The sequence below is a fragment of the Papio anubis genome, chromosome 1 (genome assembly GCF_008728515.1).
Source record: "Papio anubis isolate 15944 chromosome 1, Panubis1.0, whole genome shotgun sequence".
Taxonomy (NCBI): Eukaryota; Metazoa; Chordata; class Mammalia; order Primates; family Cercopithecidae; genus Papio; species Papio anubis.
Genome location: NC_044976.1, coordinates 2,137,930 through 2,165,783, shown reverse-complemented (window position 1 = coordinate 2,165,783; position 27,854 = coordinate 2,137,930). Strand labels below are relative to the sequence as shown.

The 27,854-nt window shown below is 57.7% G+C and overlaps 1 protein-coding gene across 4 annotated transcripts in view; it reads right to left on the bottom strand.

Moving 5' to 3' along the window:
* Positions 1–27,603, bottom strand: part of PRDM16 (PR/SET domain 16) — a 252,575-nt gene extending 224,972 nt beyond the window's left edge. For all 4 annotated transcript variants that reach the window (XR_004182315.1, XM_031663781.1, XM_031663783.1 and 1 more), the window contains exon 1: positions 18,827–27,603. Coding sequence is in view for 3 of the 4 variants with exons in the window: in XM_031663781.1 (XP_031519641.1) it covers positions 18,827–19,360 (534 nt within the window). In the remaining variant the exon portion in view is untranslated. The remainder of the gene's footprint in view (positions 1–18,826) is intronic.
* Between the last annotated feature and the right edge of the window lie 251 nt (positions 27,604–27,854).

Genomic DNA, 27,854 nt, shown 5'->3' with positions numbered 1-27,854 from the left:
GAGGCCTGGCCAGGAAGCCGGTTCCAGCCTCGCCCCTGGAGTGTCCAGCCCCCGGCTTCACACATACCACGTCCCCTTTACCTCCACCGAGCCCGCCCTCATAACCCGATTCCACTTCCTTCTTAATCCTTATTTTCTTTAAAAAATGGATTAGGAAAATCTCATCTGGAAAATTAATTAATGTACGAATTCAACAAACATTTACTGAGCACAGCACTTTGTTAAGTATTTATTTTCCTATGTAACCTGCTGTGCCCCCGCCCCCCACCTCTGTTTTTCTGGCCTTTTGGGTTTCTGGCTGGTCCATTTCTATATTTCATGGGTTTCTCGCCTCCTTCCAATAACATTCTTTTCTAATTTGGCCATTAGGATACATTTCTTTCCTATGCAACTGGCCACACAGGCCCATCTTACATCTCGGTATCTTTCCGGACGTCAGTGGAGGGACCTGATGGCTGCTGAGGGGCAGTCTCCCCGGCGGTGCTCTGGTGAACTTGGGGCCGAGGGAGCTCAGAAGGCGCCTTGGGGGCTCGGGTGGGTGCCCTGTGACTGCACCGTTCCCGCTGCCCGTCAGGGGATTATTTCCAGTGCCCCCTTCCCCTTCTGCCCCGGCCCCCGGCTCTAGGTAAGAACATACTCTGAGAGCAGCCCCGCCCCCAGCAAACAAAAGTGAACTTGCCCACCCTCCCCGGGAAGGGGACGGGAGCCTTTCACGGGCAGTGAATGGGGCCCTCATTTAGGCCGCATTATACCCGGGCCTGCGTTTCCCCTTCCCTTCTTTACCCCATTCAGGGGACTTCTGACTTCAACTAATTCGATAACAATCCTGCGGGGCCTTCCCAGCTCCTGGTTCGGAGCACATTGTCCCGGCGAGGGCCCCCCCCAACGGGGGTCCCACTCTCCAATTAGCCAACCGCTGGGCTCCTATCCCCTCCACTCCTTTCCTGCCTGCCCGCCCATTTTTTAACCATTTCGTTTTTGAATTGCACTCCCAAGGGCCGGTCAGGGCGAGCGACCCACAGCCGCAGCTCCACAAAACCGGGGCCGGTCAGGGCGAGCGTCCCACAGCCGCAGGTTCGCGAACCCAGGGCCAGTTGGGCCGAAGGCAGAATACGAGATCATGCATGTAGTTAAACGCCAAGTCAGGCCATCGGCCTGGCTTCTGAAAGCCTGCACCGTCCTCAAAGAAGACTTTTAAAATTACAAATAAAGGAGCAGCCGAGCTGTCGGCATTCCCAAAACCTCACCCACATGCTGGTTCGGAAACGGAGCCACAGGCTCCCCTGGGACAGGGGCAGGGCTAGAAGGAATTTGGAGGCTTCTCTGGCGGCCGCTACTCTTCCAGGAGGATGTGTGTGTCTGGGACGGTAAGGCTCCCTCTCCAGGAACCGTAGGGATCAGTGTGGGATTCCTTCCTGTGCTTTGCGACGTTCACATGACATCATTTTACCTCCAAACCAACTTTTTTCTGTCTGAAAGTTGTAGGAGCCCTCCGGGGAGCAGGCGGGATCCACAGTCACCCCAATTTCCACTGCCCTTCCCCCACGCCGACGTTTCATCTGTGGAAGTCACCACCCACACACACCACAGGGGCACGGGTATCTGTGAGCCGCCAAGTCTGCTCTGATGTTTATTTCACTAACATTATCTCCAAATGGAAAATACTGGAATTGGTTAAAAATGCCAGCCTTAAAAAGGCATCTTACTGTTAAGACGCGGGTTGGCACCACCATTCATATGTCACTGGTCCTGAGTTCTAATCACTTCTGGGCCTATAGGCCTCCCTTCCTAATCCCAGTGTGGTCCCCTTCAAGTCCCCAGACGGGGTCTGTCTGGGAGGTCTCAGGTGCCAGCGTTTGCTGCAGGGACGTAGGGATCAGGTGTGCACTGGGGCACCACCTTCTGTCACCTGCTATACCTGGAAATGCCCAGGCCCAGATAGTTGACATCTAAGGGGTCTATGTAAATTGTGTCCCCCTGAATTCACCTGCTGAAGCCTTCATCTCCAGGACCTGAGAACATGGCCTGAGTTGGAAACGGGGTCTTGGCAGATGTGACGAGTTAACACAGGTAGGGTGGTCCGAATCCAGTATGACTAATATCTTTACCCAAAGGGGACGTGTGGACACAGACACATGCAGGAAGGAGGCCACGTGAAGATAAAGCCAGAGACCTTGAGGGGGCTGTGTCTGCAAGCCAAAGCATGGGGAAGATTAGCAGCACTCCCTGGCCCCCAGGGAGAGAAACGGACGGACCCCGCCCCAGAGGATTCTGCAGGAGCGAGGCCGACACCTCCATCAGGGGCTTCTGGCCTCCGGACCTGCCATCTCATGGGCAGGCCACGCAGCATGTGGCGCCTTGCGGCAGCACCCCTTCAGCCCTAATACGGGCTCATAAGCACCTGCCTCTCGGTCACAGCAGTGTGCCAGGCACCTCTCACTCTTTGTTCACCTAAGCTAGTCTATTGGAACACAAACATAGAATGAGAACTCAACGGTTGTGTGGGTGGCAAGGTACCTTTCTCAGACTGCCTCATCATTCACTAAATCCACCTGCGGCGTGGGACGCAACCGTCTCGAGGAGGACCGCCAAAGCCCCGGCCCCCGCCACCCACAGCTTAACTTCTTTGAGAAAATCAGCAAAGCAACAGACGACGAGGTTCTCAGAGTGGCTTTTCCACCTCAGCCCGGGGCGGGGGGCGGATGGCGTGCAACTACCCTGCTTTATCTTGGTGACCCCACGTGACAGCAAATTCATCAGGGATGAAGAATGCCAGTCTGGGAGAACACAGCTTCCAGGCTGGGGGCGAGGGTACGACCAGTGGAAAATTACCCACTTTTCTTCAGATTCCGTCAAAGAAATCTCCTTCCCCGCACCGACAGCTCCGTTCTTCATCTCTGCACCTCTTGGCTATCAGAGTACTCAGACCACAGGCTGGAATTGGGTGGGACCAGCAAGATGCTCCTCTTAGTTCCTCATTTAGCAGGTGGGGAATCTGAGGCCCAGAGGCCACGACGGCTTGCTCAAGGTCTCAGCAGCATCTGTGAGCCTGAGTCTGAGCCGCCCTCCTCTTTCTGTGGTGCCAGGGCCCTGGCCCTGTGATGCAGGCATCTCAAAAACCTGCATATTGCTTTTTGAAAACCTCACAAAGCTACTGAGGTTGAAAAGGAGGAAGCAGGAGTGTGCAGAAGGCACACACCGTCCCTCACCTTTAGACGGTACACACTGTCCCTCACCTGCAGACCCTCAAAGGGACATGGGCAGTGCAGCCAGAGAGCAAAAATGCAAGAGGCCCACTGAGGCTGAAGCAGGTGTCTGCTCTTCTAGGATTCCGAAGTCACCTGCGACCGAGGGAACTGAGCCCTGACCCACCTCTGCCTCTCGGTGAAGCCTGGTGCACAGGGGCCCTGCAGGGCAGCCAAGTTCTCCCAGCCTCCCCCAGGATCCCCCAGCATGAAGGATGCACCTGCTCCCTGAAGATGGGGGAAGTGGGAGGCCCTCCAGTCTGCAGCTGACACCTGACATCCTGGTCACAGCTGCTCCATCAGCAGCATTGTGTGCTCTTTCTCTGGCTCAGTTTCCCCTCATGTAACACCAAGAGGATGAAAGTCTACCATGAGGTCACGTGGGTGAAGGGGCAAGGACAGGCTGCCCTTTGCACACTTTCAGGGGGCGTCTCCAAGGACATTGGTGCGTTTCCCGGATGTGCTTTCCCTCCCAGAGGCAGGTGGAAAGCCTCCTAACCCCAGAAGACAGTGGGGACCTCTCCACTGTGAGGGCGTCCCCTGCCTTGTGGACGTGTGGGACTCACTGTTATGTACAGGCACCAGTGAAGTGAGAACCCTACAGGAGCTGGACCCCTTGCTCGAGGGCCCCACTTGGAGGTCCCACTGAGAGGCAGAGGCCTCTGAGTCAGCGCCTAAGCTCATGTGGGATCCAGGAAGCCGCGGGCTCAACAGTGGACACAGAAGAGGGTGGGAGACGCCAACCTAAGGTAGAAACAGAGGCCAGGCGGGAGAGGGCCCGCGTGGAAGCAGGACAGACACGACCCTACTCGGCTCCAGTTGAAGAATGTGTCACCAGCATCCGAGTGGGAGGTCCTGCCCTGCAGGTGCTGGACGTGGCTGGGGTCCCCGACCTGCCAGGGGTCACTGGAGAAACATCAGAGCCAGGGCTCCCAGCCCCCAAGGCCACGCTCAGAAGGAGTAAGTACCTCAGAGGCAGCTGCCTCCCCACTGCTGACATCATTCCTGATGACTGCAAGGGCCCAGGTCTCACGAGGGAACATTGCGGTGAGTAGGAGGCTGGGCCCTGCGATGGGAGCTCTGGTGCGGGGCCAGGGTGAGGCTGGCTCCTGCGGCTTGGACTACTGGACTTCAAGGCCGCCTCTTTGTGGACTGGACACCCGCCTCTGAGCGCTGAGGCTGCATCTTGTTCATCTCTGTGCGAGCTTCAAGTCAGTGCAATTGAAGTAATCCCCATGACAAAGCGAATTTTAGAGGAAAGGGAAATACATTTTTCTTCAGCCCAGCAGCTCCTATGATCATATGAATGGAGTTTGAAGGCTTTTATAAAAATGAAGCCCAGACCCCTTTTTCCATCCCTGTCCTCAAAAGAAGGCAACGTGGTCTATACTCCCAAAACGCAGGGGTTGTGACGTCCTTCTGACATCAGAGACTTCAGTCATTTGGGCAGCTGGCCTTCCCCAGAGTCCCCACTCCAGCTGGGTGACCCTGGACTCAGCTCTCAGCTTTCCACCTTCTCTTCCCCTTCTTTCCCCCTCCTCTTCCTCCTCCTCCTTCCTCCTCCTCTCCCTCCTTCCTCCTTCCTGCTCCTCTTCCTCCTCTCTTCCTCCTCTGCCCCTGGTTTGGCTCTTGTTCTCGTCTTCTCCCGTGGTCAGGTCTGAAGCTCTGTGCTGGGTCCACAGGCAGCACCATCAGGGTGGAGGCCAGGGTCAGGTGCAGGAGACACTCGCCCTGTGACTCCCCAGCCCCGTCTACTCAGTGGAAGGTAGGACAAGCACCACTCTCTGCATTTCCAGGAGGGCCACGTGTGCCGGGGATACTTGAGTTGTTCTTCAGATCCCACGCAGGACTTCCAAGCTGTTTTAAAATCCACCTTAAGCCTAAAGGAGGGCCCTGGCTAAGGGCCTCAGTGGAGCCCGTGGTTTTCTGTGGGTGTGCAGGCTCCAGCCCACGTCCGTCGCAGCTGCGGCCGGCGGGCCAGTCCCCCAGGCCCCTCTCTCCAGGCCATTGACTCAGTGGTTGTGAGGAGAGCCTCTGCCCCTCAGGCCCTGGGCACTCATCACGGGGATTGTTCCCTCTACTGGAAAGGCTGGTGAGCCTCAGCCTCTGCGGTGGGATACCATGAAGAAGGTCCCATGTTTGACTTCCAGTCTGACATCTCAGCGCTCACCCGTGTGCAGCAGGGGTAAGTGAGGTTCCTTCCCCAGCAAGACCCTGGGATGCCTGGAGCCTCTGCATTCCCCTGGTTGGGGGAGAGAGACGGAACACAAGGACATCCCTGTCCCGGGATCACCGCACAGCTGTTCTGGAGGCCTCGAGGGGCAGGGTCACCTCTGAGAGCTCAGACTTAAGACAGGGTCCACCGTGGTCTCTCCAGGAGGACAGCATGGTGCACGTGTCCACGTGGGCAGGCGCCAAGGGCCAGCAGAGGGGCTCGAGTGCAGCTAGGGCTCCTGGCCGAGCGAGACTTGCGCTTCTCAGCCCCCAGCGATTCTTCATGCACTACAGAAGCTCATCAGAGGCCCGCCCCATGGGACGAGGATGCTTCAAGGGGGCCCGGCAGCTCCCGTGCAAACCTAGCTCCAGGAGCCAGGACAACTGGAACCTTCTGGAAATGGGACTTTGGCTGACCCAGGAGCCTGAGCAGCCTCTCCTCCCTTCTTGTTCCTGCCTAGAGACCCTTGTTCCTGGGGTGGGCAGGAAGGGGAGGACCGAGCCGGCCAGCCTCTGCAGGTGGAACACGTGAGCTGTTACTGAGAAGCTCAGCGGAGCCCCAGTGGCGAGGGGCTCCGGGGGCCCAGCCATTTCATGTTGCTTACGTTCACGTATTTCCAGCCTGGCTTGTTTTCACACTAGGTTTTATTTTTGTGCCCCTGCCCTAGGCCCTGAGACCCCCCACGCTCTTTGGGGGACACCTGGCTGTGGCTCCCCACCCACGGGCAAGCTGCTCGGCGGCACCCCACGGCCATTGGCAGGATCCAGAGGTGCCTGTTGAAACTGCAGAGCAACCAAGCATCCTAATCCCCCTTCGCCCCCACCCTGCACAGCACTCTCTCCAGCCTCCGCGGAGCGCCAGGGCTGAAACGAAGGCTGATAAATTAGTCTAGAGGGAAACAAGGCCGCTTCTACTTGTAAAAGGTCATTTCGACTTTGTTCTGGGTGAGGGTTTATCTCAGCTGCTGCCGCGACAGACAATGCCTGGGGCCTAAATGGCAGAAATCTTAGCTCTGCTCGTGAAATTACGGTGCTGATAAGCCGGAATGGACTTTAGAGAGATCTAAATGGGAACGGAGTGGACGTAGGTATTTTTGAACATGATTGAACAGAGACGACACAATGGGATGTACAATTAAACTGGGCATTAGCCCAGAAGGAAGGAACTCTGCCGACTCTGCCGAAAGCCAGACAAAGGGGGTTCCCACAGCCTGCGTGTGGCTGGTAATCCCTGCCCCAGCCCGTGGCAAGAGGCGCAGCCGGGACCGGAGGACCAGAGTGGACGCACGAGAGCTCCTGGGCGGCTGCTGCTGGAGGCTGGTGCCATTCCTCATGCGGCAGGGGAGAGTGGGGCCCACTCACCAAGCAAGCTCGCTGGAAAGCATGGCGGTGCTGCCCACGCATCCCAGGAGGCCGTGGCCCAGTGCCACGCCAAGCACTCCAGGTGGGCCCTGAGCTGCAAAAGCAAGAAGAGACCACGCTCCCCTGCACAGCAGACATGCTCGTGGCATCCTGGCAGCTGAGTAAGAATAGCCACTTTGAAGCCATTCTACTTACATATGTTCTAAACGACAGGAAAGGCCCAGCCAGGGGCATGCAGAATGAACCTTCCATGCAGGCAACGGGGCCGTCTCGCAGCCATTCTCCAAAGGGCCTTCTCAGGCACTCCGATAAACTGCTCACCCCAGAGAGATGCTGCCCTGGGTTGACCAGGCCCCTCAAGGCGGGTGCCTAAATCACAGCAACCCAACCACACTGCAGCTCGGGGGTCCAGAGAACGCATGGAGTGCCCCGCCCCTGTCCCGAGCAGACTCTCCCCGCGTGCAGGAGGCAGCAGAGACAGGCGGCCCGCAGGGGTGGTCCTCAGGTCGCTGCCCCTCAGCGGGTCCGTGAGTAGTTGCGTCCCCCTCATCTCTGGCTGACGCCAAGGTGGCCCGTACCACCCTGAGAACACATTCCTATCCCAGCTGATGACCCGGCCCTTGAGAATTCGTGCCACAGGAGAAGCTCTGACCAGCAGCCAGGCCTGGCGGGAGGGCAGTGGGACCTGCTGCTGCCTCCTGAGGAGTATGAGGTTCACGCATGCGTCCCCTGACCCTTGTCCCTGACCCGGGGAGACCTCTGTGGCCTGGAATGCATGGGACCTGCGTCTGACCCAGGGGAAGGAGGGCCACCCAGGAACTGGCCCACAGGCCTCAGGGGGCCTCCCCAGGGAGCCACCAGGTCACAGTCACCTACCCTCAGGAGGGGCTGCCCTCCCCACTCATTCTGTTCCCTGCGAAGTCTGCTGCTGGAAAATTACTCGAAATTAAAAGATCTCAAGCACAAATGACCTGTACCACAGATTCTTCAGTCTTAGTGGGTCCAGTTGCTTTCTGCCACCCTCGGAGGCCCACCACCTGACAGCACAAAGCTAACCCCAGCACAGCGTTGCAGGGACCGCACTGTGGGTGCAGGTACCAGAGGCGAATGAGCTGCTTCTCAGGCCTGTGCCAGCCCTGCCTGGCTCCTCCAGGATGCCAAGGCTGTAGGATCACCCAAGGGACAATTGGACTGAGTGCCTACAACAGGCTGGGGCCTCTCTGATGGCTGGGGGCACACAGGAGGGAGGGGCCTGTCCTGCTCACAGCTGATATCCAGGAGCTGCAGGGGCAGAAAGGGCCCGCCTGGGGTCGGGACCCTGGGCTCTTGTCCTGGGTCCACCCAGCCCGTGGTCCCACATGACTCCCTCCCTGGAGCCCAGTTCATAACTGCACTGGGAGGGGGAGGAGACGGTGATGCCCCAAGTGGGACTCGGGTACGACAAGGAGCCCCTCCTATCCCAGCCATCACCCCATGCCCGTGGGGCGCATGGTTGGTCAGCCTCGGGCCACCCTGTGTAGCTGTGGCCGGGGACGGCAGCCATGCTGATGAACCAGAGGTGTGAAGTCCATCCCAGCCTCAGCCGCTGCCTAGAGCCCCTGGGCAACAGGGGGTCCCCCAGTGGCCCCAGGTGCCCTCCTCTTCGCAGCCCCAGTTTCTGCTCCTTCTACCTGCCCTGCTGAGGCCTGTGGTCAGGAAAGGCTCTGCTGCTACCCATCAGCCGCTGCACCTTCAGGAACAGCTTCTCTGGGCTCCCATGGGTACGGGAGGAAGTTAGTTCAGGGTGGGCCCCTTTCCCAGGGCCTCCTCCTGGGCTGGAATCCTCCAAGTGCCCCCACAATGATTCCCTCTTAGAATGCAGATTCCTGGGACCTACCCCAGGAACTCTAAGCCAGGAGGTAGAGAATGGGGCTGGAATTGGGTGGGGGTCTCACAGGCTGACCATCTGGGTCAGGAACCCATGGGGTTCCTGGCTGAACCCATCTCTGGTGCCACGAGCACCCTGGGGCCACTGAAGAACCCCAGCTTCAGGAAGGGGTACCGGGTGGCGAGCCTCACTCCCTGCCAGGTGCCCCCAGCATTCTCAGGCCCTACAAGGGCCCATGGGGCTGGGTTTGGGACCTGCTTTCAAAGAAGGGGACAGCAGCTCCTAAGAAAAAGTGGGGCTGAGGTCACGTTTATGACACAGAATTCCCCCGAGCCTAGAGAAGGCCATTGACTGTACTGAAGTCCAGTTCCAGGGCCTGGCTGGGTCAGGGACCTGCAGAGGACAGAGCCATGTTCAGGCAGAAGCAAGAGGCGCTGGGCCTAGGCAATCGGCCGGCAAGGCACAGAGTTGAGACTGCCCACCTACATGCTGTTAGTGCGGGCGGGAACCGGGTCTGGGCCCAGCTCCTGCTCCTGCTGGAGCTCACCTGTACCTCTCCCATCTGGCAGGTGCCTGGCTACCCACAGTGAGCTCCTGCTGGGGTCACTGAACGGGACCCCCACCCACCTCGGGGTCCCTGCATGGACAAACCTGGGGGCCAGGAGCTATTCCTTCCTTCCCCTGTCAGAGCTATTCCTTCCCCTGTCAGAGCCAGGGTGGCTGTGTCCTAATCACAGCACAGCTGGGAGGGTCCCAGTGTAGACAGAGACTCACAGAGACCGGGGCGCACAGCAGGTGCCCGCCAGGCCGACACAGAGGCCACATGCCTCTGTCATACTCCCTTCATGTCCAATCCTTATTTTCCTTAAGGAAGAAAGGGAGGAGGGAAAAGGGCAGGAGGCTCTGGAGCACCCTGTTCTCACAGGGAGCCTTGGGGAGCCCAGAGGGAGGCTGGGCCACGCCCCCACGCAGAAGCCCTTCTTCCTCCTGCTTCTGGCAACCCTGACGATGTTTTCAGGCCTCTTGGTACAAGCGGTCGGTTCCTGAGTAAGGGTGGGCTCTGGGTGTCACTGGGGCGGGGGGCGTGTGGGATGTGATTGGCAAAATGCTATTTAAGAAGTTGGTATTCGCAGATGTCTCTCGAATATGAAAAGAAAATATTTATTTCCTTTTTCGCTTGTGAATCAGAATGCTCTATTTAAAGAAAGTCCCCTCTGCTGGGCTGCAGTGGAGTTATTACCCCTTAAGGAAGTAAAGGAGAGCCATCAGGGAGGTATTCTTAGTCATTCTCTCTCCTTTTTTCTAAAATTCCTTATATACCCGTGCCTCCGAGCCGGGCCGAAGATAGTGCAGGATTTCATGGCATTCTTGGGCTAAAAACGTCTAGGGCTGATGTCACGGTGCCGGGGGAAATGGGAGGTCTGTGCTGTGACTCCTGCATGGCACTGTCGGCTGCTCCTGGAGCCGAGGCCCGTGGGTTTCTCTGCATCCCTGTCCCCATGGTGGCCTCAGGCTCCGCACCATCCCACAGGGCCCCGTCTCTCTCCAAATCCCGATGCTGTGTGCCCCGCCGAGCTGCCGGGTGCCGCCTCCACAGGAACACTCCTCAGAGCATCCGCTGACCGGCGTGCTCACGGTTTTAGACGTGCCGTGTTAGGCCTCCATAGAAATATCCAGAAGCTCCTGAGTGGGGAAGCGCGGCAAAGCTTCCTGGCGTCACGCAGAACTCTGCATGCAGAATGGAGCAGCAGAGGCGCCCAGAGCCAGGCCAGGTGCCCGGGCCGAGCCCACCCAACTGTGGGGGTGGCGTGGGCAGTGGAGCATGCATCTGGGAACCTTGGAGTGAAAGGGCAGGCCAGGAACAAAAGCGGCATCTAGATTTACAAACGCTGGACTGAGAATTGGTGCCCCACTGTGTGGCTGCAGCAGACGGTGGCGCAGGGCGGGAGACGGGTGGCGGTGGCAGGGAGACGGTATGCAGGGCGGGGAGACGGTGCATGGAGATCAGGCGGTGGCGGGAGATTTGTGGTTGACGGGCCAGTCTGATACCTTATTCCGCCCTGCCTCCCTCCCCTGAGACCAGAACCTGCCGAGGCCCCCACACCTCAGGGTCTGCCCCTTCCCTTGTTGAAGTCCGAAAGGGACAAGGAGTAAATAGGGATCTAAGAGCTCAGCCAGTGAGCGCCGGCTGCCCCTACGGCAGGCCAGTGAGGAGGGCTCATGGCGGGGCTCAGCTCCAGGGTGAAAGGGACATGGGACAGACAGAAGGAAGCACCCTGCACCGAGAGGTACCAGTGAACACCTCTGCAGGGCCCAAGATGTGCCGGTCGTCTGCTGAGTGACCAAATGCCCTCAACAATCATCCTAAATAGCCCCTCAGGGTGCACTGAGCATTGCGGAAGGCCGGACGAGTGCTTTGAGAGCCCTTGTTCCTCAGCCCTCCCACCTGTCCCTTGCCTGGCAGTCTGGTGCAGGTGCGGGACAGGACATCCAGGTGGGCTCTCCACTCCTCTTTTCTAGGTCAGCTGTTCTGGACCCAGGCTGTAAATTAGGATCTCCTGGGAGCTTCTACATGCCTGATGCCAGAGGGGCTTGCCAGGACTTTGGGTCTGACACTGGGATGCTCCTGGGCAAACAGGCAGGTTGGTCGTCCTCCCTGGCCCCAGCCCGGCATCTCCGAGGCAGGCCTGGCACCTGTATTTCCCATGCTCCCCAGGCAACACCAACACGCAGTTAAGGGGAGCCCACAGCCCCCAGCCTCTGCCCTCGGGTCTCAGGCACCCAGGAAAGACTAGGGAGCTTTCCTGACCACCCCCTCCCTGAGTACAGACCGACATGTGGGAGGGGGTGGTCACATTCACTTGCACATTTTTCTATGCATTCAGCAGACATTGTTGGGGGCGGGGGCTTGTACCTCCTCCCAGGCTGGGTGGGCGCACTTCCCAGAATATGCCTGAGCCGCGGGAGCTTTCTGGGTTGAGCCTTCCTTGCCTGCCATCCTGGGGTCCCCCAGAGCCGGATGGGATGGAGAGTGTGGAGGTCCATGACGGTGGACAGCTCCAGGGGTGCAAAGGGAGCACCCAGCCCACTGAGCAGTGGGCGCTGGACACATGAGTTCTGCTTCTACAGAGGAGGGCTATGTCAAACACTTCTGGGTTCAAACCAGCCTCCGGTGGCTGGCAGGTGCCCCTTCTTCCTGAATCCCAGAGCCACGAGGCAGCCTGAGGATCTCCTAGGAATGGCTAGACCTGGCACTGGTGGGAGCTACTGCTCCATCCCTTTGGTGGCCGAGCAGGAGCCCAAAGCCTCAGGAGGTCAACCCTGGAGGTGGGGTGGGCAGGAAGGCGGCACATCCTTCCACAGCTGCAGGGAACATTGGTGACTCTCCCAATGCCTGCAACACACCCAGAACTGCCCCCTCGTAAGCTGCTGTGTCTGCTGGGTGCTCGCCGTCTGGCCGCTGTGTCTGTTGGGTACTCGCTGTCTGGCTGCTGTGTCTGCTGAGTACTCACTGTCTGGCCACTGTGTCTGCTGGGTGTTCACTGTCTGGCCGGTCCTTCCTAAAGTCAGCTGCCCCCTCGTAAGTCGCTGTGTCTGCTGGGTGCTCGCCGTCTGGCCGCTGCGTCTGCTGGGTGCTCGCCGTCTGGCCGCTGCGTCTGCTGGGTGCTCACTGTCTGGCCGGATCCTTCCTAAACTCTGCTGTGCACACGAACCACCAGGGATCTCGCTCAATTGCACGTGGTGACTCAGTGAGTCCGGGGGGGGGCCAAGGTTCTGCATTTCCAACAAATCTGCAGGGAGGCCAGCACTGCTGGTGCAGGGACCACACTGAGCACCAAGGTCTTGATGGAAACAAGGCAGCTGTGTGTGTCCGTCTCTGGGTTGATCTTGATTTCCTGTTTGTTCGTGAGGCCACAGGAACTGAAAGGGACTGAAGCAGAGTCCCAGGAGCCTCGACAATCCATCCGGGGCAGGAACTGGGGCTTGGTTAAAACGGGGTCACTTCTGCCTGGGCTCGGACCTATGGCCAAGCTCACCTTGGTTTCCCAGCCCAGGACCCACGGAGGGGTCTAAGTCCAGCTCCTGCACCAGCACCAAGCCCCACCTGCTGCCGTGAAAACTGTAGGAAGGTGGAGCCTCCAATGGGACCTCCTACTTCCCCAAACCCAGTCCCGAAACCCACATCCATCATGAAGAGATTGGCCAATTGGAACATGAGCGGGCCAGAGCGTGAGGTCTGGATGGAGGGACTGACTCCTTAGGGTCTCCTCCTAACACCCTGAGCCTGGTCATTAATCCAGAGCCTGGAAGTGTCTGTCCAGGATCTTCTGGCTCAAAATCCAACCAGAGCTCCCAGAGAAGCAAGCTCCGCAGGCACCCAACCCGCATGCCTCAAGACAGCCAGCTCCAAAAGCTGCTGAGCCCAGATGGGCTGGCGACACAGATGACCCCCATCCTTAGAGGCCAAGGCCCTGTCTAGGACTTCAGGCAAAAACTAAGCTGTAGGGGACATCTGTGTGTGCAAGCTCACACACAATCTCCTGCAGCAAGTCATGTTAATATTTACTGGTGAGGGGACGTTCGGGAGGAAGGGAGAAGGGGCTGGGGTTCGTGTGTGGGAAGGGCTGACCTGGGTGATTCCCTACCCTGCCCTGTGGATCTGGCCATATCGCAAAAACCCTGGAGCAAATTTGCCATTGCCCCTCCTGCCGTCGGACTGAACTAGATCTCAGCACGTGGGGCCCTCCAGTGCTCCCCGGTACGTGGGGAAGCTGGTTCTGGGGGCTGCATGTTTATGCCTGCCTCACGGTGCCTTTAAAAGCCCATCATGGACATTTGTGCTGTGATGTCGGAGACTGAAGCCCCATAGCACTGCCCTTCCTGTTGTCCCAGGGAGCCAGATGCCTGGCTGGCCTGCCCCCACCCCACTCCATCGTTATCCCTTCACTTGGGACCAAAATGAACCTGCAAATGTGTTTCTCATTTCTCCCACTCAGGAACAGAAGAGCATCAGTATTGCAAACATATGTAGGGGGACTTTACTTCCTCCCAAATCCTGCCTTTCTTCAAGGCTTTCATCAAGTTTTGGATGAAATTCCATATTACATGTGTGCCCATTTCTCATCTTCTGAGGGTGCAGGCTGGGCTTGCTGTCACCCATCCCTGGCTGCTGTGTAGCTCCTGGTCCACAGGGGAGACTGGCAGGTCCTGGCCCTGCCAAAGACTCTCAGTGGGCTCTGGGGACCCCGGAGGCACCAGCTGGGGGGTCCCATGATGGTAGTGCCAGATAATTGGTGTGGCCCAAGGCCTCTGGGCTGGTTCCCCTGTGACCCCGGAGCTTCCCACAGGCCTTGGCCTAGACACAGAGCATTTGTTGATTGAACAAATAAACACACATTAATATTCAGTAAATAATGCCGGGGGTGAGGTCGTCCACTTCAGTACATTCTTCAAATAATTGAAACCCCATCAATTCACATTAACATTTTTCACCTGGCCTCTTAAGCAGAGGCAGAGGCACTTACTCATCAGCGTTCTGATTACAGGCGGGGCTGGTGATGCAGTCGAGAGCCTTTCTGGGGAGACACAGTCAACAAAGAAACAAGCAGACCTTGGGTGGGAGACAGTGGCCGACGCACTGAGAAAAGTGCCCCCACTGCCTCCCCTGGGGGTCCTGCAGGATCCCGCCCCAGCAGGCCCCGAGCCTCAGGGCCCTGGGCACACAGCTGAAGGCCCAGCTGGGGGCAGGTGGCCTCACCCAGAGCCTCACCCACTGCCTCCTCCCTCTGGGCTGCCACTGGGCAGCCACCTCTTAATTAGCAAAACAAACAGCACGATGATAAATGTCATGATTTACTCAACAAATGATCAAAACCACTGTTTTTGCAGACCCCGGGGCGATCAAATGCCCTCACGGGTGATTTCCTCCAGGCAGGTGGGCTCCGGTGGCGGTAGGCGGGGTGTGATATTTGGGAGGAGACTGAACCCTGCTGTGTCCAGATGGAGGAGGCCAGGCATTTTGGGTGCCCTTCCTGACAAACCCCCTCCCTGAGACGAAGCTCAGGGGGCCCTTTCCACACACCTGGGGTACACACACAGCCATGCACAGGGTGAACCCCCAGGTCGGAGGTGGGGCATCTGACTCAGGGCACATCTCAGGGTGCACCCAGGAACAAAGCGGGTTTAGTCAGTGACTATTCCTAATACATAGGAGGGAGAGAGGAGGGGGCAGCTCTCCCCAACCAGCGTCAGCCTCGGTGCGGAAGGAGTGCAGGCTTTGAACCAGCCACCGAGGCCGGAGGAAAGTCAGCTCCCAACCCCTACCCTCATTCCTGCTTTGCTAACGGAAAGCTCCCGCTTGAAGTCAGGCTGCCCCACAGCCTTGAACCCAAAGCTCGTGGGTGCCTCACGTGCTCCCTGCCCCGTCCCTCGTCCCCAGGGAGTCGTGCTGTCATCTACGTCAGCCCTGCGTCAGGGAGAGAAGGGCCCCGACCCTCCCCAGTCATCCCAAAGCCCAGTGTTGCCTGGCAGCGTGTCTCTTGTGATAAAAAGAGAAAGGCAAATCAACCTTCTCATTTTATTTTATTTCAACTGAATTGTCCAGAACAAGAATTTTGTTCTCAGAGTAGAAAGAAAATGGTTTCCACGGTGTCCCAAAATGACAGGAAGAATAATCCACGTTACTGTTATTTCAAACCTGTCCTTCGAGAGACGCACACCCTGTTCCTGCAGGGGCTGCGACCCGGCGAGATCCCTTTGCTCACGCCACTCCCAGATCCCCTCTCCTCCAGGGGAACCCCGCTTCTGAGCTCAGAGTGGCCACAACACCACGCTCCTGGCCACCACGTAGGGAGGCCAAAATGACACCGATCCTTCTCGGATTTTGTTTGTTATCTTTGCTAAAATGTCATTACTTGTTCTTTTTCAGTAAATAAATACTGTGGACATTACAGTAAAATCAAATCACTCTGATTCATAACACTTAATTACCAGTGTGAAAGTGAACAATTATACACACGAAATTCAGGACCATCAGAGATAACACACACGCATGGGCCATCCCAGGCCTGACCTGGAATCCCACTGGCATGACGCTGGCACCCATGTTTTTCTCTGACCCAGGCCTGACCTAGAATCCCACTGGCGTGACGCTGGCACCCTTGTTTTCCTCTGACCCAGGCCTGACCTGGGATCCCACTGGCGTGATGCTGGCACCCCTGTTTTCCTCTGACCCAGGCCTGACCTGGGATCCCACTGGCGTGACGCTGGCACCCCTGTTTTTCTCTGACCCAGGCCTGCTCTGGTCGAGCTCACCGCAGGGGCGTGGAGGGAAAAGGGCTAGCAGGGCCGCCTGGTTGGTGTGAGTGGCTTGGGAAGGGGACTCAGCAGAAGGTGCTTCTCGTGTCTGGAACTACAGAGGGATCCCAGCCCTGAAGCCTGGTGCTCCTGTCCTGTCTCAGGCCCCTGTTCATGGCACTCAGAAGACAGGCCAGGCAGTCCGCAAAAGGAAGAAGTCTTCAGAGAAAGGGGCACCCACAAGTCACTTCTCCCTCCAGGGCCACCTCGGGGAAGGCAAAAACCCAAAGGGAAACGGCAATCAGCTCTTTTGGGACACGTGGAAAATTCTGGGAAGGTGGCTTAGGGGACGATGTCACTTTTTCTGCCCAAAGGCCCCAGCTGAGGTGGCTGGAGGTGGGGAGAAACCTTGGTTGACGGACATCGCTCATTTCAGGCAGTTGTGGCTGCCACCTAATTTCCACCCCCTGCTTCCTCCTCTCCGTCCTTCACAGAGGAGGTGGTGGCTTCCTGCCCAGTTCCAATGTCAGCTCCCGAAGGCACCAACGCACATGGCTGCCCCCTGCCCCATCTCATGGAAGTGACAAAACCCAAAGGTAGCCCCAAAGCCAGGGAGTCGGTGCCCGAACTCACAAGGAAAACAAGGTCGGGCGAGATCCCGCCGGGTGCGCGGGGAGCACCGTTTGAGGGCGTCGGGGGGAGAGTAAATGTTTCTAAGCACCAGCAGGAGGGGCATCTGTCAGGTGGCCACCGTGGAACAAAGCCCTCCGCAGAAACGGGAGGTGCGCCGTGGGGAGAGCGCGTTCCCTCACGTACACACACACCAGGGATAAACACACCGCAAAGTCAACAGGCAGCGGCAGGCAGCGGCGCAGCCTGCACCAGGCCTGGCACCACACGGACATCGTGATATGGGCCATTTCTTTTAAAAAGAAAAAAAAAGCAAATAGAAACTTGTATCAGAGTAGCCAAGAACAAAGTCACCTGAAGGTCATCCAAAGTGCTACCTGCAGGGCCCCTGGACCTCTCACATCCACAAGCCACCTCCTAATTAAACAGTCCAGACCTTTCTAAGTGTGAGGGACACACACCCTTGAATTCCTTTCCCACACACCAGGGAGGGCGGGACAGGGCGCTTCTGCCAAAGTCACTTCCACTGCACAGCCAAAGACGAATGTTGCTACCAAAATGCTCTCCTTGGTCCCATGAGGGGCCTGTAGGGCCATGAAGCTGGGCAGTGTCTCCACCGAGGTCTTCTACTCCAAACTCTCTCCCTGTCCTGTCTAACTGGTGCCCCTGGCTCCTGGCCAGTCCCTCCTGAAGGTAACCTGACCTTGGGCCCACACTCACTGTCCTCTGCCTCTCGATGGAGGGGGGTGGTGCGCCCGGCCAACAGGTGCTGCCCGTAGAGCTGCGGCTCCCACCCTGCTGGATGGCTGCGGACTCTGCCACGTGCTTTTCTTCAGGCACCGGGACCCCCATAGCTCTATAATTGGCGGAGGGGGGAGCTTTAAGCTGACACTCAGGGAACAGCTTCTGAGTCTCCCTATATCCTTGACGAGGAGCCACACAGGACTCTGTGAGCTACCAAGGACCACACCTGCCTGCTGGGAGCTGCCGAGGTGCCCTGGTCTTGCCCAGGGAGGATGCACTTAGCTCTGCAGGGTGCGGGCAGCCTCTGACCCCCAGGCTGTCAGTGTTCTTACAAAGGGCTCTTAATGCTGTCAGCCCAGGGAGGTGCTCAAGGGCTGCTGGAGGCCACAGGGGCCTCCCCAGGGCCCATCTGAGTTGGGGCAGGCCTGATAGTGAGCATGGAACTGGCTGGGGACTTCTCCAGAGTCACGAGCGGCCAGGAGAGGAGGTGGGCAAGACGCAGGATCCTGCCCCCATCCATCTGGGGTTCCTCTTCCCTGCTCAGGCCATTTGCCCATGAGGAGCCTACCTCCATCTGGGCACTTCAGAGGCTGGGAGGCACAGGGGAATCTGCCCGGTGTTCCCATTTTCTACCCGAGCAGCAGCCCTGCCAAAAAGACCACCGACAACTGGCTGTGTGGGGCCTGCAGAAAGGCCAGGGCCCACCAGGAAGTACACTTTGTGTTGGGGGGTGGGGCTCTTAGTCCCCGTAGGACCACTCGAGGGCCCCCAACACCGGTGCCTCGCGTCCCTCACAGCCTGGGCAGGATGCTCTGGGTGCTCCCCGCTCAGAGCCGTCCCAGGGACGCCCTGTCTCCTGACCCCTGTAGCAGGTTCACCAGGCCAGCTCCAGACCCTCAAGGCCGGTCACGTCGTGGTGGGAAAATTTAAACAGTCAGCCATCCCTTCCAGGACGGGGCCTGTGCCCCTGGAGCTGGAGAAGCTCGGGCTACTCTCAGGCCACTGGCTGACCGGGGCAGGCGGGGAAGGTGGCAGCCGGGGCAGCGTGGCCACCAGGTGTGATTTGTGAGCTGCTCCACATTGCCGTGGCCTGGAATGAAGCCCTGGAGTACAGCTGCCTGTTCTGGGACTTTCTATGGATCTCCCTGCCCCGCCACGATGGCCGCGTTCACGCCTGGGATCCGGCGGGAAGCACGGGATGTTTTAAGACATGAGCTCATGAAAGACACATTTCCGGGAGAGAGTGGGCGTGCCCTACAGGGCTGACGGGCGCCCACGAGGACCTCTGATGCTTTCTGAGTCCCGTCAGGCGAGCTGCAGGATAAAATAGGCTGGGAAACGTGACATTTGAACGCTCTCTCTGGCCGCGCCTCCCGCCTCGGGCAGTGGCTGCTCAGCCCGGCTTTATAAATAGATGGAACACAAGATAAATGGCCGTGATCAATCATGCTCAGGCGCGATTGCTCACCTCCCATCCGAAGTCCGTCTCCTTCGCCGCCGCCCGGGGCACCACCACGCAGGGGCCCAGCCTCTCCCCGGCTTCCATCTTCCTCTTGGCCCAGACCCCCAGGCCGGCCCCCGGGATGGAGGACTCTCGGAGCTCGAAGTCCGGTGGGATCGGAATGTCTTCAGGAATGTAGACCGGGGCCTCGTACGGCGAGCCCTCCTTGGGGGTGAAGTCCTCGCTGGTGGGGAAGGGGGACGGTGGCCCCACGGGGATGGGTGACATGGCACTGTCCTCGGCCTCGTCCTCTGCGCTGTGGCCGGCCAGCAGGTCCCGGTCGGGTTCATACATATTATTTACAACGTCACCGTCACCTAAAGGAGACAACGCAGCGTCAGCCTCTGCAGCACGTGCCCCTCCCGGGGTGTACGGCTCAGGGAGTGCCGGGGACTCGGGCGTCAATGGGGACCGAGGGTGCTCAGGGACCCAGAAGGCCCGGCTGCCACCCCTGCCTGGGATATGCCGCCTCTGCTCCACCCTGAGCCAAGCTGCCATCATTTCACGTCAGAGGCTCCGGAGGATGGGATCCCGCCAGGCTCCACTGGGGCCAACCTTTCTGATGGGGTGGCACAGCCCAGCACACCCTGGCTCCCCCAGCCTGGCTCCCATAGCCACCTGAGGATGCGCCGGCTGGTCCTGCCCTAAGGGAACTAGGGAAGGAGCTGCCAGTGCCTGGCAAGCTTGGCGACAGCCGGTGAAGCCGTCATGCGTGGCAGCTGACCCAGGGCTGGCTGATGGTGAAATATTTGCACCGGAATATTTCAAATGTCCTCTGTAGTCTTGGAAATCACGGACGGCAGAAGTCCTAAGTGCCTGGGAGGACTCAGAATTTGGATGACTGTGAAATGTGCTCAGTGCTGCTTCCTTGCACTTAGGCCGCAGCCTGGACATCCCCACACTGAGGCCGTAGCCTGGACATCCCCGCACTTAGGCCGCAGCCTGGACATCCCCACACTTAGGCTGCAGCCTGGACATGCACTGGGGTAGGGCTGGCTGGGTCTTGGGGAGGCTCGTGGAAGTTCCTGATGATCTCGACACAGGCTAGGAATAGGCCTGTTGAGGTCACGGATGTCGGAGTCATGGGGCCCCAGGTCACCCTGATGATCTCGACACAGGCTAGGAATAGGCCTGCTGAGGTCACAGATGTCAGAGTCACAGGGCCCCAGGTCACCCTGATGATCTCGACACAGGCTAGGAATAGGCCTGCTGAGGTCATGGATGTCGGAGTCAGGGGGCCCCAGGTCACCCTGATGATCTTGACACAGGCTAGGAATATGCCTGCTGAGGTCATGGATGTCGGAGTCACGGGGCCCCAGGTCACTGAGCTGAGCAGTAAGAGGGTGCCCAGTTTGTCTGTCTGGGGTAGACCTTTGGGGTCCGTCCTAACAGAAGGTGGGTGCCAAGAGACTGTGTGCGTGCAGCTGAAACTATAGCAGAGAGTAGCCCGAGGCACTGGGGGAGATGGGCAAGGTGAGGAGGAGTCTGGACAGGAAGAAAAGCAAAGCCCTCCACCGAGTGCAGCCAAACCAGGACTCAGGCAGGCGAATGTTCACCGTGGCAGATTCACCATCGCCGGAAGGCAGAAACAGCCCAAACATCCGTCTGCGAGGGAATGAGGGAGCGGATGAGTAGTGGATGGTACCACCCTCTCCAAGGAGGAGCACGGCCTGGACCAGCCCCGGACATGCGGCACTCGGCGTAGGAAGCCGATACAGAGGGTCACACCTGTGGCACCATCCCTCCCCAAGGAGGAGGGCGGCCCTGGCACGCACAGCCTGGACCAGCCCCGGACATGCGGCACTCGGCGTAGGAAGCCGATACAGAGGGTCACACCTGCCTGGCGGCGTTTAGGTGACTCATCCGGCACAGGCCCCCAGAGACAGACGCAGGTGGGAGGCTTCGGGGACTGGGGTGGGGGTGACAGCGAGAAGCCCAGGTCTCCTTTCGGGGTGATGAAGTGTCCGGGAACTAGAGAGGGAGTGGTCGCACCGCTGGGTGAACGGCTCAGTGCCGCTGAATCGCCCCCTTTACAGTGGTTGAATTCTGCCTCGATAACATCAAAAAGGCAGATGTGAGTGTTAGGTGGGGAGCAGCGGGAATGGGCAGGAGGTGGGGTGAGCTCCGTCACCCTGACCTGATCTAGATCTTTCCACGCAAGCCCCTCCTTCTGTGGCTGCCTCGAAGACCCGGTCCCGCTGGCCCTCGCCTCCCGGCCCCCGCCCCGCACCCTGACGTTGGCTGGGGACACAGAAGCCTCCACGGAGACCGAACTTTTAAGTACAGGAAAAATGACTTCAGATTCCTCACACTGGTTGCAAACAGATCAGCACAAGAAAGAGCAAAATGCTTTCTTTCAAAAGAAACCAAAGTCTTGGGGGGAAAAGTCGCAAGGAAAACACTTATTTAATTTATCAGCATTCAGAGAAGTAATTATTATGTTTTAAGTGGCCAACGGGTCCTTTCTAATTGACGCGGCGGATCCTTTCAGAGACGCAGCCACAGAACTGCCGCTGTTGTTCCTCCACCCTAAAGACCTGAAGTTGTTTAGGTTTGAAAGAACACCCCCATAACCCCCGCCCCACTGACTGTGTGCAGCATAAAGGTAAATTAGAGGGGGGGGTAATTAACATGGCATCTTATTATTTGGAACTGGTAACTGCACGGAGCTCGCAAACAAAGTCGGGTTGGAAGCCAAAGCTCCCCCATGCACTCCTTAACTCCTCTCCGGCGTGGGCGCCTCCGCCTGAAGCACAAGTAGGAATTAGAACCCCAGGTGTTTCTGGGAGTTCCGCTGGAGCCCGAAGTGGGGCAGTGTCCCTATCAAGTGCATATCCGTTGCAGGGCTCTGTTTAAAACATGGCTTTTTTCTGTTTGAATTCTACTTCCCAAAACCCCTGACCCGCTGGAGGAAAATCAACGCTTTAAGGGCATGTTTAATTTACTGGCCAAGCAAACAGCTTAGGAGAGAAAGGTAGTGTTTCCTGCTGATTAAAGGGAGGTCTGTGCATCGGGCCCCGGCCTCCCTTCCCCGGCGGTCACAGGGGTTAAGCGATTGCCCACAGCCTCCAGGAAAAGCCCGTCTCATTTTGCTGTCCCCGTTGCTGGGGGAGAGGGAGCTCTTCTTTCAAGGGTGGGTGAGAGGAGGGCTAATTAGTGTGCAGAAAACACGGTGAGAAAATGAGGTGCAGAGAATAGCCCTAAAGCCCAGAGAAAGCAGGAAGCCTGCACGGGGGCTTCGGCAGGGCCTGGGCCCACAAATCGCTCGCTCTCTGGGGTCCCCGGGGCAACCAGAGCCGGGAAATCAGGCTCAGCCCTCCTCTGCCCTGAGCTCCAGCCAGGATGCCCCTGAGAGGGTCAGCAAGGTCAGGAGGCTGCCCAGTCCTCTACCCTGCTGGACAGGCTTGTTCTGGCCGTGGGCATCTTTTCACTGAGGTTCCCAGACCCTACTGCCCAGGCCTCCATCACACGGGGGTGCATTTCCGGCAGGCGCTCTCTCGCAGGTCAGCGTGCAGGGCCAGGATCATGTATGACTCTGGAGATGCAGGCTGTGTAACAACATGCAATTGACTTGTCAGGAGACCTGACATCCTTTATTTGGGGTTGCTGGGATCTCATTCCAGGGTGCCGAGGCCATCGTTTCTAGAATTTCTATGGGGAGACCTACGGAATTATAAAAGCAAGGAGGGGAGTGGGGATACAGGGAGCTCAGGAGGGAAGAGGCAGACTTGGCCAGCAGGGAGCTGAGTGACCCCGAGTCGGGGCCAAGGCCACCCCTTTCTGCCCGTGAAGAATCTGCCAAGCTGCCAGTTCCAGCCGAGTCTGTGTTCTCAGCGATCTTCACGGAGAGCCCCGCTTTGAGTCTTGTCACACACACGTATGAGCGATAGTCATTTGATCACATTATACAAGTCAGGGAGGTGAAGAAACCCTGCTTCTGCCTCAGGCTGGGACAGAGGCCGAGCTGGCCAGGAGCCCACGGTGACCTCAGCCCCTCACACTGCCCCTGGGCTCCACTACAACCCTCGGTTTAGGGCTGAGTCTCTCTCAGCCTCACAGTGGATTTCTTCTTCTGCACCCCTCACCCAGGCTGTAGGAAATCATCCCGGAACAGAGGCCACCCCCACCATCTCCCAAGAGAGCCATGTCTAGAAAGCAAAGCTATGGCCAGGGTTTTGGGGTCTGGAGAGACAGAGAGAAGAGGCCACAGATCAGGACCACTGTGCTAAACCGGCCAAGACAGGGGCCCAACAGCCAACAGAGGGTACCTCATCACCGTCCACCTGGGGCTGGCCCTGCCAGGGCCACATGAGTAGTGCCCTCACAGGGGGATTATCAACATGACAATCCATTCCCTGAAGCCTGAGCGCTGGGCGGCTCTGTGGCAGGGATGGGCAGATTTCAGCATAGATTCTTGGCCGGAGGGAGTACACGGGGGTTTTTTGGAGTCGGTATCTGCCTGGCTGTGCTTCCTCCTTCATCATGTGGTTTTAAGGAGAAGCCATGAGGCCTGCAGGCCCCACTGGGCAGGAAAGAGGCACCGTGCGGCAGCTGGCCGGGAAGGGCGGCCCCCGGAGTGCATGTGAGGGTGAGCATCCCGTGCGCATCTGTGTGTAAGCATGTGTAAGACCATGTGTAAGACTGTGTGTAAGACTGTATGTATAAACATGTTACTGCATGTGTAAGAGTGTGTGTAAGACTGTGTGTGTAAACATGCTACTGCGTGTGTAAGTGTGTAAGACTGTATGTATAAACATGTTACTGCATGTGTAAGAGTGTAAGACTGCGTGTAAACATGCTACTGCATGTGTAAGAGTGTAAGACTGTGTGTGTAAACATGCTACTGCGTGTGTAAGGGTGTAAGACTGCATGTGTAACCATGTTACTATGTGTGTAAGAGCATGTGTAAGCATTATAAGACCGTGTGTAAGACCATAAGACTGCATAAGACCGTGTGTAAGAGTGCATGTGTAAGCATGTGACTGCGTGTGTAAGATCATGTGTAAGCATGTGTAAGACCGTGTGTAAGACTGCGTGTGAGAGCGTGTGTAAGACTGCGTGTGTAAGCAGAGGGCCTGGTCAGGAACCTGAAAAGGTGTCCAGGGCAACCTCAGCTGACCCCAGCCTCTATGAGGCCTCTCGGTTGGGAAACCTGTTCTCTTCTGTCTGGAGAACCCTCAGGAGGAAGGGTCTCCCGTCTGCTGGGTGAGGGGCTGAAGTTTGGGCCCCCTTGCCTCCCTCCCTCAAGGGCGAGGTGGTGAATGGCACTTGGCTGCCCCAGGCTGCCATCGTCCAGGTCCCATGCGGGCTCCCTGGGAGCCTCCTGATGTCGGCCTGGGTCTGCACTTCTGCGGCCCACGGGCCCTGTGGGGACTCGGTCCTGCCCAGCTGCACACCTCTCTGTGGGGCCCAGATGCAGTCCTGGAGATGCCCAAAATAGGACCCACCGGGAGAACTGCGCCAAGAGCAGGCTGGGGCTCTGCGCGGCGTTTCTCACAGCGGCACACGCGGCCACGTGATTTCAAGGAACATTTCAGTGAAAGGAACACCCGCTCCAAAAATCCACGGTTCCTTCCTCCACCTGTGTGCACATGGATGTGTGATGACTTCGGGCCTATGAGTTTACAGCAGAACATACTTAATGATTCCTGCCCAGCTCAGAGATACCTTGTCTTGGCCTGGGGGGTGGGAAGAGCTGAAAAATAAATGGAAACAACAAAAACAACTGTGGAGGGTGGCAGTGATGCTCCTGATCGACCTGAGAAACACGAGGGAACCCTTTGCTGTGCAGTTCCCTGAAATGTCACATTTCAGAAAACCTAAGGTCAAAAGTCTGAGAGGGAAGGGACAGGAAAGTCCAGGGTAATGATTCTGGGCAGCAAACCACCAAGAACCTTGTCATTCGTTAATTTCTTTGTCATCGTGGAGCAAACAAACCCGGTGGCAGCCTGGGGAGGGTCCACCGTGATAGGAACAGGGACCCGGGGAAGCAGGGGTGGCCCCCACCCCTGTCCTGAATTCCTGCGGGTCCACTCAGGCCCTGGATCTCTGGGCTTTGGGAGCCGTCTCTGTAACCAGAAAAGCTTGTACGAGATCACTTGGGGCTGGATCACCTTGGGATCTTCCACACTCTCCAAGGAGGCTGGTTCCTGGTGAGCAGGGCAAGGCGGACGCCAGCGAGGCGCCAGGACACAGGCGCCCGGCCTTGAGAGCAGGCAGCCCCTTCAATCTGCCCTGCAGTGCCATGCCGGCCTGCCCTGAGTCCAGGTTGGCAGCTGGGTGGGTGCTCGGGGGCTCTTTTCTCTCCCTCATGCTACCTGATGGATCTGCCACCCCACAGCAGGTTTCTCAGCCTGTTTCCAGCTGCTGGGACAGAGGTGACGTCACAGTCTCTCTGTTGCCTGCACCCAGCCATGTGGACAAAGCAGTGAGTGGCTCCCGGAGGAGGGTCTGCTCCTCCCTCAGGGGAGCTGCCCACTGTACAGCTGGGGAAACAGAGGCACAAGGGGGTGAAGGAGCCTGTCATCCCCCAGTGAGGGACTGAGGGCTGGAGCACACCCATTTCTGAGTCCACGCTCCCTGCCCCTGGCACCCAGCCCAGCCATGCCCTGGGGCACAAGTGCTCCAACCCCAGTCCTGGCCCTACCAGGTGGCCCCTCTGCCTCACCCTAGTCCAGGCGGAGCCCTCTTATTTTGATTGGGATCCGCTACACGTCCCCCACGACCATCAGGCAGAGAAGTCCAGAGCAGAGAGAATGCGTGTGGTGGGCGCCATATGGACACTTTCAAAACTGGGGAGAGCCCTGGATGGGGTTTGTCTGAGTTCCTCCAAGCCCCTGACAGTAACATCAGGCCTCAAGGCCCGTGAAAGGCCCAGGATCGGGTCACCTCCTTCTCTAAACCCACAGGGCCAGGGCCAGCCCAGGGGAAGGGCTGGGCAAGGTGTGTGGAGCGAGGTGGGACCAGAAGGTTTTAGAGGTCAGGCGGACCCCACTGTGGGTTTCAGCCCCCGTGGCTCAGGAGTCTGAGTGGAGTCCCCGACGGCAGCCTCTGCATCCCCTGGGGACTTGCTAGAGCTGTAATTCCCGGGTCCACCCAGGCCCACTGACCGGGGCGGGGCTGGCGTGTGCACGCAATCTGTGCAGCAGCAAAGCCTCTGGGAGGGAGACCCTCGAGGAGCAGGGCCCTCCAGTTTGGGAAGTGGGGGGTGGGGACAGATGGGGAAGTGCTGAGTGACAAGAGTGCATCTGGGGGAACAGGGTTTAACACAGAGGGAACCAGGCCTTTCTAAAATGTCAAGAAGATCACCCTGAAAATCTGAACTGAAACCCTTATTGACCCTGAGGTTTTTCAAGTAAGTGCACACATTTGCCACTAAGTCGGAGAAAAGCAAGCGGCAGCCTCCAGGAGCCCCCGCCTCCGGGAGAACAGCAGCCGGGCTGCAAAGCACTTTTCCCATCCAAAGCATTCCCAGGAAGACGTGGCTGTTAAAGAACCACCTCTCCGCAGAGCTCGGTTCTGGGTGTGAGGCTGTGCAGAGGTGAGGGAGGCAGATGGAGGCCTGTGGGAGGGAGGGGAGATTAGCCAAGAATTTCAGAAGTGCTGTGTTCAAGACGCCCCTCGCCTGTCTGTGTAGATCTGGTCTCCAACAGCTTCAAGTCTAAAACTGCCCCCACAACTGCTTTCTCTCATGCATGGCATTTTTTATTGGGTGTGAGGGGACCAAATATTTGCCGTCATATAGCCACATGCTCCTCGATCTTCTCCCCTAATATCGCTGGCAGGAGGAGGATCCACTCCCCCGCCCACCAAACGCCGGGCTGTAACTCCTGTAAAACCCAGCCTTAACTGAGCCTCGCAAGTCTGTTTTTAACTGCAGTCTCCTGGCCCGAGGCAGCCAGACACTGCGGCCTGGTGTCTGCTGGAAGGGTCTTCCCGCTCTGAGGAGCTGTGCTGCCCTGCTCTGAAACAGGCAGGACCCAGCACGAAGCAGCTCCTCCCCAAAGGCCACATCAAGATGTGCATGCCTCAGGTTGCATTCAGTCTCACCTGGCCCATCCAAAACAATATCTAAACTTACTAATCAGTTCAGGCCAACATATACATGCGATTACAAAGGAAGGCAAACTTCAGGACAGAGAATGCCTACATCACAACTCCAAGACTGTGAGGAAACATGGTCCCTGGTTGACCACACAGCTGTTCGATTCCAGTGATGCCAGGAAAGACTTTGGAGCAATCAGCCTCTAATCAGACAATAGAGCACGGACATTGGCTCGCTCTCCCGGACTGGCCGGCTGCTGATATTGACGGGGCCGCGGAGCATGCAGCCGGCACCGTGGTCCAGCTCATTCTTGCAGCAGCCCTGGAGGGAAGGCAGAGTTGTGACCTCACCCAGTTCATACATCAAAGAAGTGAAGCTCAGAGAGTGAGCAACTTCCTAAATGCCATATAGCTAGTCAGGAACAAGCTGGGAGTTGTTCAAACAGTCTTGATTTCGAAGCTCTCAAACACCACTCTAACAATCCCATGTTCTCCCTACAATGACAAAACACCTGAAACAGTTTCCTGGCAGTCAGTAATGGACTTCGTCATGTCCAGCAGAAGAGGTATGGGTGGGAGTGTGAATAAATGTTTGATAGATGGATGGAGAGATACATAGCTGAATGGATAAGTGGGTGGGTGGATGAATTTATGAATGGATGGAAAGATTGATGGATGGGTGAATAGATGAATGAATGGATGACTAAATGGATGGGTTGATGGATGGGTGAATGAATGGACAGATGGTGGATGAATACATAGATAAATGGATGAATGGATAAGTGGATAGATACATGAGTAGATGGATGAGTTAATGGATGGATGGATGAGTTAATGGATGGATGGATGAGTGGAAGGATGGATGGAATGGATGGATTAATGGATGGATGGAGGAATGGAATGGTGGAATGGAATGGAATGGATAGATGGTGGATGGATGGAAGGAAGAATG